This window comes from Rutilus rutilus (genome assembly GCF_951802725.1).
Source record: "Rutilus rutilus genome assembly, chromosome: 9".
NCBI lineage: Eukaryota > Metazoa > Chordata > Actinopteri > Cypriniformes > Leuciscidae > Rutilus > Rutilus rutilus.
Window position 1 is genome coordinate 2,189,269 of NC_140223.1, and position 12,500 is coordinate 2,201,768.

General features: G+C 38.8%; 1 protein-coding gene across 1 annotated transcript in view; it reads right to left on the reverse strand.

The window, feature by feature from the left end:
- Positions 1-12,500, reverse strand: part of map4k1 (mitogen-activated protein kinase kinase kinase kinase 1) — a 39,797-nt gene that overhangs the window by 4,528 nt on the left and 22,769 nt on the right. Inside the window, exons 17-27 of the mRNA XM_084420119.1 lie at positions 10,359-10,379; positions 10,220-10,265; positions 9,708-9,876; positions 9,168-9,271; positions 8,821-8,862; positions 7,316-7,394; positions 7,164-7,240; positions 7,020-7,080; positions 5,624-5,726; positions 3,377-3,435; positions 3,054-3,157 (exon numbers count right to left, since the gene is read on the reverse strand). Coding sequence (XP_084276245.1) covers positions 3,054-3,157; positions 3,377-3,435; positions 5,624-5,726; positions 7,020-7,080; positions 7,164-7,240; positions 7,316-7,394; positions 8,821-8,862; positions 9,168-9,271; positions 9,708-9,876; positions 10,220-10,265; positions 10,359-10,379 — 865 coding nt within the window. The remainder of the gene's footprint in view (positions 1-3,053; positions 3,158-3,376; positions 3,436-5,623; positions 5,727-7,019; positions 7,081-7,163; positions 7,241-7,315; positions 7,395-8,820; positions 8,863-9,167; positions 9,272-9,707; positions 9,877-10,219; positions 10,266-10,358; positions 10,380-12,500) is intronic.

Genomic DNA, 12,500 nt, shown 5'->3' on the forward strand with positions numbered 1-12,500 from the left:
AGCAAGCATTTTGAGAGGTGTTTTGACAATTCAAAGCCACCAAATGACGGATACGCAAAAAAAATAGATTTTTCTAGTCGACTAGTAGTCGTTGATTTAAGCCATTAGTCAACTAATAGTGCGTTCATATTAATAAGTCATAAATCATATTAATGCGCCTTTAATTGCCTATATAAAATACGTATAGCCTATTCAGCGCACAAATTCAAACATAAAGCCACAGCGCACCGGCATACGTTATGATTATGAATGTGTCGTGGAAAAAAACTGAATGAGAGTGTCCACTTTTTTAAAAATCATTTATTAGTAATGTTTTCTGTGTTTTCGGCTGCAGATCAAGTGAATGATGCGGACTCGTCATCTCCGCCTATATGATCGTTTCATACGCATTACATAATCTGAGAATATTTATTTTCCATTGGAATCTGTTCATTCAAATGTAACAATTTCAAGCTTTCTATAGACGTATTTCTCATGTTCATTTGTGTGATGCGCTCAAGTTCAAGACCGAATCGACAGAAAGCGCCATTATTTTACAAAAGCACAACGTTTTACTGTTATCGTGAGTTTACAAAAATAAAAGTATACCCTTTACAGTTTGCATTATTATCTGTATGACCAAAAATGGAGTATTTTATATCTGTATGTCATGCAGTAAGCACTCTCTCCACACAAACACTTGGATATGCACTAATAATAGCGCATATTTATCAAGTTAAAGGTGCTCTAAGCGATGTCACGCGTTTTCTAGGCCGAAACATTTTTTGTCACATCCAGCAAACATCTCCTCACTATGCGCTAGCTGCCTGTCCCCTGAACACACTGTGAAGAAACGCGGTCTCTGTAGACAGCCCAGGCTCCACAAACGGCAACAAAAACAAACTGGCCCAGCCTGGACCACGAAACATAACAAACTGTGTTCCAGCCAATAACCGACAGGAATGATTTGGGGGTGGGGTTGGGGGGGTTAGTGCGCGTGCACATGAAGGGGGGAGTGGAGGAGAGACAAGCATGGAGAGGGAAGTAAGCTAGAGGAGAGATGTCCTAGACAACGACTAATGCTAGAATTATATTCTCTTGAATTTTGATATGGCCGACACACGGCCAAAGAGACGACGTTCCGATGAACAAATAGCAAAGAAGAGGGAAAAGGAGAGGGAACGCGCAAAGTCCCGAATTCATGACTGTTTCAGGAAGCACGGGAGGGAGGGGGAGGGGACGGGATGAGGAGGAGGGAGGGTCGAGCTAGCCTCCGTTTTGTTTGACAATACTTTGAACGTCAACAAGAAGTGACGTCCCCCAACATCGCTTAGAGCAGCTTTAACATTAGAGCGCGCGGACTTGTGAAGTTGCTGCTACTTACATATTACGAATGTTTGGGTTTCCTGCCTGCGTGATTCGCCACTTTTTCAAGGTTTTTTTCTGCGACTAAACGACTAATAGCATTTCGGTCGACTAACCGTTAGTGGACTATTAGCGGGCAGCCCTCACATTTATTGACTGACAGTTCTCGTTGAGAGAAATCGTAAGTGCAGAGGCGTTGTGTGTGTGTGTGTGTGTGTGTGTGTGTGTGTAACATGATGGTAAGCTAGACTAAATGTGAGCATTTACATTAGCACTTGCACAAACAGATTCAGGATTCTTGTAAATGAATAAAATCAGTAAAATGCTAAATCAGAATAATATGCCAACCTCCAATAATTAAATATTAAATAAAACAAATATTTTATGCATTTAATCTCACTTTATTGGCCAATGTACTTGCTGCTGACCGTTGATGATTCAATTAAACATATAAGCAAAAATGACTTTAGAATTTTTTTTTAAGTACATTTTTTTATTCTTTTTTTATCGGTAAAGTGTTAATCTTTTTTACTCCTGCATTCTATTCTTCCGTTATCCGGAATGGCACTTTTTTGTTATAAAAACAAAAACCCACTTGCCCAGGTGGGAAAATAGTAACGCAAAAGTAACGTAACGCATTACTTTTCTTACAAAGCAACTAAGTAACGCAATTAGTTACTTTTTAAGGGAGTAACGCAATATTGTAATGCATTACTTTTCACAGTAACAGTGGAGTACTCTACGTGATACACAGGTATAGGCCGTATACCCACTGGAAAAGGCCAAGGGATTTCCGTATATCCACTTTAAAAAGTGCAAAGATACGCAACAACGTCGTTTTGTGACATAACTTTCACACTTTCATTTATAAATTCACCCCGTCTGTGTTGCGAAGCACTGACTTTTGGACCATTGTGGTTCCCCTGGCCTGTGACCTGGATCTGACGTCACTGAGGTACAACAGCACAGTGGCTTGGCGTCAAATTTTACATATTTTCGCCCACGTTTTCGCTCGTAACTTCATGAAACATTCTCCGATCGTGGAAAATGACATTTGGACAATCATTGTTTACAGCAGATTCTCACTATTACAATGAGTCCAAAATCAGCCAGTGGAAGCTCTCGGTTGAGAAATGAGTCCAAAATCAACATAATCCGTTGCATCGATCACGAGATATTCCTCACGGAGGAACAGTTTTAAAAACGTCCATTAGGGGGCGCCAAGGACTGAGCAAAAAGGCTGCATTGGTTTCAAATACTGTAACTTTTGATTATTGATCCAGATGCAGCTCACGTGTAGGGGAACTACATTTGACCTTATTTAGCTTCCTGAGTTTTAATGAAGGAATAAGAAAGATATGTAAAATTATTATTATTTTATTTTTATTTTTATCAGCAGTTTCTCAGCATGAGAATGTTCAAATGTAGTGATTTAAAATTTTTTTTTTTTTTATCACAGTATACTCACTACAAAAAACTAGACTACACCACTGGTAATATTATAATTAGATCCTCTTGTATGTCAGAAGGGGAGCGAAATCTGATCGGCTTATTTTATGACTTGCTTGCAGAGAAAGGCTCACCAAATCAAAGTTACTGGGTTTCACTTTTCACGTTTTCTGTGTCGGTAGAAGCACCGGATTATAGCACTTACACACGGGGAAAGCCAGATGCTCATGAAGTGTCCCCTTTAAAGGCAGTTCTCTCACCTTGATCAGCATGAACTTGTGCATGGGCTCGTACCACTGCAACAGAACCACACTGGACTCCAGCGCACAGCACAGGAACACACAGCCGTTCTGAGCGTTATGAGCTGCACACACACACACACACACGCATTTGTGTGAGCATTTGGGGAAATATTTATGCTTTTACTTGTGTATTTATGCATCGGATTTTGTTAATGTGAATTGTGCGGTGCATTTATGAGTTTTGTTTTGTAAAAGTGTTATTTGTGAGGCTGATCTGGCCCACACAGTGTGTTGATGCACAGAGCCAGGCTGTGGGGTAAGAGTGATCTGGATTCTCTCACCCACTGAACACGTCCTGCATCCCTTTGTGTCTGGAATCTTCGTGCTGATCGCAAACTTCCTGTTATGAGACGGCGAGAAAACAGATTAGATTGTGTGGTTGTGTGTGTGTGTGTGTGTGTGTGTGTGTGTGTGTGCATCTGTGCTTTTCCTTTATATGGGTCACTTAGTCACAAAGTTCCGTTAAGAGTGATGGACGCTCTGTGTGTGTGTGAGTGTGTGTGACTGTGTGTGTGTGTGGTTTCTCTGTTTTAATGCATGTGTGGTTAGAATCGAACACCTCAGTGTTGCTGCAAACTGGTGTGTGTCAAACTGGTTAATGCGACCCTATTCTTCTATTTTAAAGGTTCCTGGTTTTGTTTTGGTTCCTCCTACAACATGTTCACTTCAAAAATCACTTTCATTTTCTGATAATATTCATTGCAGCATCAGCTCTTTTCAAGGGTTTCTACTTAATTGGTCAGATGGTCCAGTCTGTGTGATTGGTCTACTCTGCTCTGATTGGTCAGATGGTCCAGTCTGTGTGATTGGTCTACTCTGCTCTGATTGGTCAGATGGTCCAGTCTGTGTGATTGGTCTACTCTGCTCTGATTGGTCAGATGGTCCAGTCTGTGTGATTGGTCTACTCTGCTCTGATTGGTCAGATGGTCCAGTCTGTGTGATTGGTCTACTCTGCTCTGATTGGTCAGATGGTCCGGTCTGTTGTGATTGGTCTACTCTGCTCTGATTGGTCAGATGGCCCAGTCTGTGTGATTGGTCTACTCTGCTCTGATTGGTCAGATGGCTCAGTCTGTTGTGATTGGTCTACTCTGCTCTGATTGGTCAGATGGCCCAGTCTGTGTGATTGGTCTACTCTGCTCTGATTGGTCAGATGGTCCAGTCTGTGTGATTGGTCTACTCTGCTCTGATTGGTCAGATGGTCCGGTCTGTTGTGATTGGTCTACTCTGCTCTGATTGGTCAGATGGTCCAGTCTGTTGTGATTGGTCTACTCTGCTCTGATTGGTCAGATGGCCCAGTCTGTGTGATTGGTCTACTCTGCTCTGATTGGTCAGATGGCCCAGTCTGTTGTGATTGCTCTACTCTGCTCTGATTGGTCAGATGGTCCGGTCTGTTGTGATTGGTCTACTCTGCTCTGATTGGTCAGATGGTCCAGTCTGTTGTGATTGGTCTACTCTGCTCTGATTGGTCAGATGGTCCTGTCTGTTGTGATTGGTCTACTCTGCTCTGATTGGTCAGATGGTCCGGTCTGTTGTGATTGGTCTACTCTGCTCTGATTGGTCAGAAGGCCCAGTCTGTGTGATTGGTCTACTCTGCTCTGATTGGTCAGACAGCCCAGTCTGTGTGATTGGTCTACTCTGCTCTGATTGGTCAGACAGCCCAGTCTGTGTGATTGGTCTACTCTGCTCTGATTGGTCAGATGGCCCAGTCTGTTGTGATTGGTCTACTCTGCTCTGATTGGTCAGATGGTCCAGTCTGTGTGATTGGTCTACTCTGCTCTGATTGGTCAGATGGCTCAGTCTGTTGTGATTGGTCTACTCTGCTCTGATTGGTCAGATGGTCCAGTCTGTGTGATTGGTCTACTCTGCTCTGATTGGTCAGATGTTCCAGTCAGTTGTGATTGGTCTCCTCTTCTTGGTTCCAGTCTCAGCTACATCTACAGTGGGGCAAATGAGACTGAGTCTGGTTTCTCCCAAGGTTTTTTTCTCCATTCTGTCACTGATGGAGTTTTGGTTCCTCGCCACTGTTGGCTTGGCTTTTGGCTTGCTTATTTGGGAACATTTAATATTCAACAATATTATTGATCTGCCTTAAGGTGGACGATGACGCAATTTACTTCTAGAAACAAACTTTGTTGTAATATTTTCATGTTATCACTGTGAAGCTGCTTTGATGCAATCTGTACTGTAAAAAGCGCTATATAAATAAAGGTGACTTGACTAGACTTGGTCAGCCAATGAAGACCACAAACTGGCAAATTATGCAAATTATGCAAATTAGTTCTAAGCCTACACAGGTTCAGCAGGAAGTGAGACTGGAATTACTGACGAGTCGTTTTAAGGAAGTTCAGAATCGCTTCTTTCATTTAGGAGACAAAAAACTCCACTTATCTGAACTTTGAAACTTTGCAGACCTTTTACAATCACAAACAGCTGTATTACACACTGCATGACAGGGAATATCTGAAAAAGCATAATATGGGCACTTTAATCATTTAAATGCATATGATGTAACAAAAGGAGGCAGTTACCGTGGCAACAGTCTGTGTGTGGGCAAGGCCACTATGCGATGCTCTCTGCGTGTGTGTTCGTACAGCTCCTTCAGCGCGTGCGAGTGCAGCTGCGAGGACTTCCCTGTTACACACAGCAATCACTCTATCTGTCAGTGTCAACACGTTTAGCACTGTCAAGCTGCAGTGTTTTGTGTCGAAGATTAGAAGAAATTTTATAGAAATTATGGCATACAAAGTCTAAATTATGTTTTGTGATTATTTATGTCAATGACTAAATTATGTATGTCAGTTTTTTAATCATAATTGCACCCTTTTGTGTCATAATTTCATCTTTTCATCTCATTATTTTGATTTATTATGTCAAAATTTTGACTTTTTGACATAATCTGACTTTTTTCAATTAGAATTTTAACTTTTTATGTCAAATTCTATTTTAATACCATAATTAGGACATTTAACGTCAAAATTCCAACTTAAGACATCGTAATTTTACCTTTTTATGTCATAATTATAACTCTTTAAATCTGAATTTCTGCTTATGTGAATGTAGACTTAAATATCATTAGGACTTTTTAAGTCCTGATTAAATTTTAACGTAAGTCATAATTTCACCTTTTAATGTCATAATTAGTACTTAGTATGTCAATTTCAACTATTTATGCCATAATTATGACTAAGTCACAATTTCACATTTTTTTTGTTATAATTATGACTTAGTCGCATAATTGTGAATTTTTCATAATGTAAATATGTCATAATTTAGACTTTTTGATATAATTTGACTTATGTCAATTTTGACTTTTTAATATCATAATTAGGAATTTTTGTGTTAAAAATTTCACCTTTTTATTTTATAACTATGACTTTTTAGTGTCTGAATTTCAAAGTATGTCAATATTGACATTAATATCATAATCAGGAATGTTTTAGTAAAAGTTTCAACATTTTATGTCACAATTTTACCCTTTTTATGTCAAAATTTGACTTTTTGTCAATTTAAACTTTTTAATATTATTAGGGCTTTTTGCGTCAAAATTGCGACTCAATACATATGACTTCTGAAGTCTGAATTTCAAATTAATCAATATTAATATAAGTCAAAATTAGTTTTAATATCATTAGGACTTTTTAAGTCAAATGTTTCACCTTTTTGTCATAATTAGGACTTAGTATGTCAGTTTTCACTTTTAATGCCATAATTATGACTTTTTAAGTCAACATTTTATTACTTAAGTCATAATTTTACCTTTTTATGTCATCATTTAGACTTTTTGTCATTTGTCATTTACAAAATGCATGATATTATGTTTCTTATGTGGCAGAATTGGTCATCCATCCGTATTGTATAAAGCGCTACATAAATAAAGGTGATTGACATGCAGGTTCCCATGATCTCCATCTGATTGTTCCTCACCTGAGACGGACATTAAGACGTTCCCGATGGTGTAAACCCACACACACTTTCCCGGAAACAGCTGAGAGAGAGAGAGAGAATCAGAGAAGGAACAGAACGAGCTGTAAGTGTCATCAGGAATGTGTGTGTGTTTGATTCTCTCACCAGCTCCATGGTGGTCTCAGACCCGTTGAGGTTTAGTGTGAAGATGCCCTCATCGGCCCCAAAAATCAGGTGTTGATCTAAACCAGAGAGCAGGAGCGTTACTGAGGGTCTCGGGTCAGAACACACTCCAGAAGAAGATGGAGAACGCGTACCTTTAGTGACGGGATGCTCCCATGAGGTCGAGCAGTTGAGCTTTAGAGGACAGCCGTGGAAAACCTTCCTGAAGACGATCTGCTCATCATCAACACACACACAATATAACACTGTGACTTATATAATGCAACTAACATCAAGCATAAATCAATTATTATCAAATATAATAATTCATATTTGACAAGATTTCTGAATGTAATAATTTTTTATCTCAAAAATGCAATTTAATTTAACCTTTTAAATTATTTGTAATTTAATTTAAGAAATAATTTAATTATTATAACATTCAGAAATGTAAAATAATATTAATAATAATATGTTTTCTCTCAATAATTTGATATAGTTTAATTTAAACTTTTGAATTATGCAAGATTTAAAAATCATTTAACAATATTTCTGAATTTACTAATAATTTTTTTCTCTCAACAATGAAATAAAATTTTAACTTTTAAATTATTTCTCATTTAATTTAAGAAATAATTTAATTATTATAATATTCAGAAATATTTTACAATATTTGTTCTCTCCAAAATGTAATGTAGTTTAATTTAAACTTTTAAATTATATATGATTTAAACATTGAATTAATTAATTATTTAATTAATATAATATTCAGAAATTTTAGGTTTTCCTCTCAACAATTCAATATAATTAAATTTAGAGTTTTAATTTAATTAAATATTATAACATTCGAAAATATTTTACAATATTTCTGAATTAACTAATACAAAAATTTCTCTCAACAATTCAATGTAATTAAATTGAAAATAAATGTAATTAATTATTATAACATTCAGAAATATTTCACAATATTTCTGAATTTAAAAATATTGTTTTCTCTCAGCAATGCAATGCAATTTAATTTAAACTTTTAAATTATTTCTAATATAACTTAAGTAATAATTAAATTATTATTTGACAATATTAATAATTAATATTTGACAATATTTCTAAATGCGATAATATCTTTTCTCTCAATAATGTAATGGTTTAATTAAAACTTTTAAATTATACGTGATTTAAACATTCAATTAATTAATTATTTAATTATTTTAATATTCAGAAATATGTAAATATTTCTGAATTTAATAATAATATTTTTTTCCCTCAACAATTCAATGTAATTAAAATTAAATTGATATAACATTCAGAAATATTTGACAATATTTCTGAATTAAATAATATTTTTCTCTCTCAAAAATACAATGTAATTGAATTTAAACCTTTAATTTAATTTAATTTAATTTAATAAACTATCATAACATTCAGAAATATTTGACAATATATTTAAACTAAATAAATAATTTCATTATTATAATATTCAAAAATATTTCGACAATATTTCTGAATTTACTGATATTATTTGTTCTCTCGACAATTCAATGCAATTAAATTTAAACTATTAATTTAAACTTGTTAATTAATAATATTTCTCTCAACGCTGCAGTTTTCCCCGGTGCAGCTCGACCTTATTCCCGCCCGGAGAAGCAGGTCGAACACGTACCGGTGGTTTCCTGATCACTGGACACACACACTGGACCGGATCCTGAACGAGAGCGAGAAACACACAGTCAGACGCTATAAAGTATAAACCACTTCCTGAGAGCGAGAGCGTGAAGCATGAAACCGAGACTCTTGCAGATGCAGAGCAGGAGATCGAGAGATCGAGACACCGATCACACACACACTTACAGGAAAATAACACAGTCTTGCAGGAGATCCAACACACTGGGCCTCACACACACTTCCTAAACTCTAACAACACTTTCTGTAAAGCTGCTTTAAAACAAAACAAGTACAAATAAACAAGTTGAATAGAGAGTGTAACTGAACTGCCTGGATGAGACGCACCTGTGGAGCTTGTCTTCTTCTGCGGTCTTTCTTAGGCGGCAGTTCAGGAGGAAGAAGCTCCAGCGGAGGAGGATCAGTGTGGAAACTGGAGAACGCAGAGGGATCTACACACACACACACACACTGAGTTAAACAGGTGGATCAGGAGCAGTGTTGTGTGTAACTCATTACAAGTTATGTAATCAGATTACTTTTTCAAGTAACTAGTAAAGTAACAAATTACTTTTAAAATTTACAACAAAATTTATTTTTCAAATAAGTTGCATTGTTTTTCACATTTATTGACTGACAGCTCTCCTGTGCTCATGTTGAGACAAAACGAAGTGCAGGTGTGTGTGTGTGTGTGTGTGAGAGACACTCACCTGAGTTGACGTTGCGTACGGAGCGTGGGCGTGGGACGGGTCGAGTGTGTGTGTGTGTGTGTGTGTGTGTGTGTGTGAGAGACACTCACCTGAGTTGACGTTGCGTACGGAGCGTGGGCGTGGGACGGGTCGAGTGTGTGTGTGTGTGTGTGTGTGTGTGTGTGTGAGAGACACTCACCTGAGTTGACGTTGCGTACGGAGCGTGGGCGTGGGACGGGTCGAGTGTGTGTGCGTGTGTGTGTCCCGCTGGACGTCCTGAAGAGTGGCGTCGGGGGGCTGACGGCCAGAGCTTTACTGTGGTCCTCGTCTGCGGTCACACTCTCCTCTGAACTCGTGCGGGGCTTCGGCTGCACACACACACACACACACACACTATACACTTCATACACACATTCATATGCATACACTTTCTTAAAGCTAAATATAACAGCAATTAAAATAAAAAATCTCAATTAAATATCTCAACATTTTTGCCTTTTTTATGAATTTATTTTCATCAGATATATTAATATATATATATATATATTTTTTTTCATATGTATATCTTGCCCTATATTTCAGGTTTCACTATGTTTTTTTATATATATTTGTTCTATTATAGTGTTGAGCAAGAATAACAGGATTGTAAGCGTTTAATGATCCGCTGGAACGTAATGTTTCTTCTGAAGTCTTTAATGTCTCTGATCTTACTTTAGGAGGAAGAGGAGGAGGAGCTTCATCGCTGTACTTCAGTGTGCTAGAGAAACAGAGAAGACTCGTCAGATCATTCATAATTCAATAACAGACTGATGTGTGTGTGTGTGTGTGTGTGAGATTATTGCTGAAGTACCTCAGTGAATGACTGACAGGTCTGTGGTGGAGAAGAAGGTTAGAGACATGATTAATAACCACAGATACAATCATACACACAATCACATATGCATGAGGAGGACGCTTATGGTAAAAATCAAATCAGTAAAATGAACAATGGAATTATGATGAACAATTAGCAAAACACGTAAAAAATTTTTTTTATAAAATAAAAAAAAATGAACAAAACATGTTCAGAGTGTGGATTTAATTCCAGCTAAAATCATATTTAGTTCCCTGAAAAAGCTCCTAATCTTTGTTGTTATTGTTAGTTAAAACTTTTAGAAATCAATGAAAAATCTACTTTGTTTATTGAAATAATATATATTATTTAGCATTTAAAATGAATTAAAAATAAAATAAAATAAAATATAAATAAAATATATATATTTTTAAAAACATCAATAGAAAAATAGAAATGTTTCCTTGAAAATGAACTGAAATAAATTAGTTGAATTAACCTGAAATAAAATTAAAGGTAAATATAATTATCTAAAAAAAAAACGCCTCGATTGCGACTGTAGAGGGAACGAGATGCTGCGTCGATTGACGCCAAGGGAACGATTTGCGTGATGATGTCTTGAAGTCAGAAGTCAGTCCAATGGGGAGGCGGGTGACGTCACGAACCAGGAAACTATAAAGCCTGCCCAAACACAGCAGCGCTAGCTTCTTAAGATCTGAGCAAGCTGCTTACAGGCACGTAGGAGATATGGCAGGTGACGCAGCGGGTGCCAGAGCTGCATCTACGCATTTGGTGAAAGTTTTGGTATGCTTTGCCCCCGAAAGCAAACCTCAGGAACTTCCTGTGATATGGAAGGATGGAGATGTGGAAGTATGCGTCCTTGAGATCTATCGTGACAAACCAGTCCTCGGATCTGATCTGTGGGACGACTGGTCTCAGTGTTAAGATTTTGAACTTTAGCTGCATGACTGATTCGTTCAGAACTCTCAGATCCAAAATGGGACGCAACCCCCCCCATCCATCCTTCTTTGGAACAATGAAATACGGACTGTAAAACCCGGTGTCCCTGCTGGAGGGGGGTACATGTTCTATGGCCCCTTGCTCCAACAAGTTTTCCACTTCTTGTTCCATTACCAGAACCTGTTCGGGGCCAACCACGGTGGATAGGACCCCCATAAACATGGGCGGGCGAGACCCGAACTGTATTTGATAACCCTTTTCTATGGTCTGCAGGACCCAATGAGAAATATTTGACAGTATCTTCCACGCTGTCAACGAGAGGTACCAGCCTCTCGAGACAGGCTTCTGGATTTTGTTGTTGTTGTTGTTGTTGTTGTGCAATCAGCCCGACGCCCTGTAACGGCGAACCGGCAGGTAAGGACCGAACTGACTGCTCTAGGACCCTCCTCATAGGGGACGGCCATCCCAGGACCACTACGTTTCCAGGTGGACCCTGAGATATGTGCTCGCCGGAGACCTCTGCGCCCTGAAGCACATGAGGGGGGGACGGGGACTGCCCTCATTGGCCTACGTCCTCAGGTGTCAGGACCTTTTCCCACGCAGCCTTCTTGGAAATAATGACGGTTCTCAGATCCGTCTTACCCCTCGAAGGCTGCGGATGAGAGCGCTTTCTGTATCCCGAGTCTTTTTGTTGGGGATCACGAGAAGCAACACTCTGTTTCTGTGTGGCATGGTGTGAGGAGCTGGCTTTAGATGATTGCTCCCGCTCAGCAGCCCCGGAGACATGTGTGCGGCGAGGGAGGAGTTCCTGGGATGCAGCCGCCTGTTCAGCCGTCTCCTTGGCGGCCCTGAGAGACAAATCTGTGGCCCGACGCAGTTCGCAAACTGCGTTCGGACCAATACCCCCGCCCTCATCAAGCTCTCCTAACAATTCAGCCTGGTAGGCCTGCAGCAGTGACATGGTGTGTCGGCACGCCACAGCCTGACCAGCCGCTGAATAAGCCTTACCCACCAAAGCTGATGTTGTTCTGACTGGCTTGATGGGTAATACCAGGGCCTTGAGGGAAGATGCTGATTCAGGGGAGAGATAGCTCGTGAGCGTCTCCTCCACCTTTGGCATCTCCCCAAAACCGTGCTCTTTATAGTGTTGTAATAGAGGAATAGTGAGATGTTTGCGGACTATAAACTCTAAACTGGTTT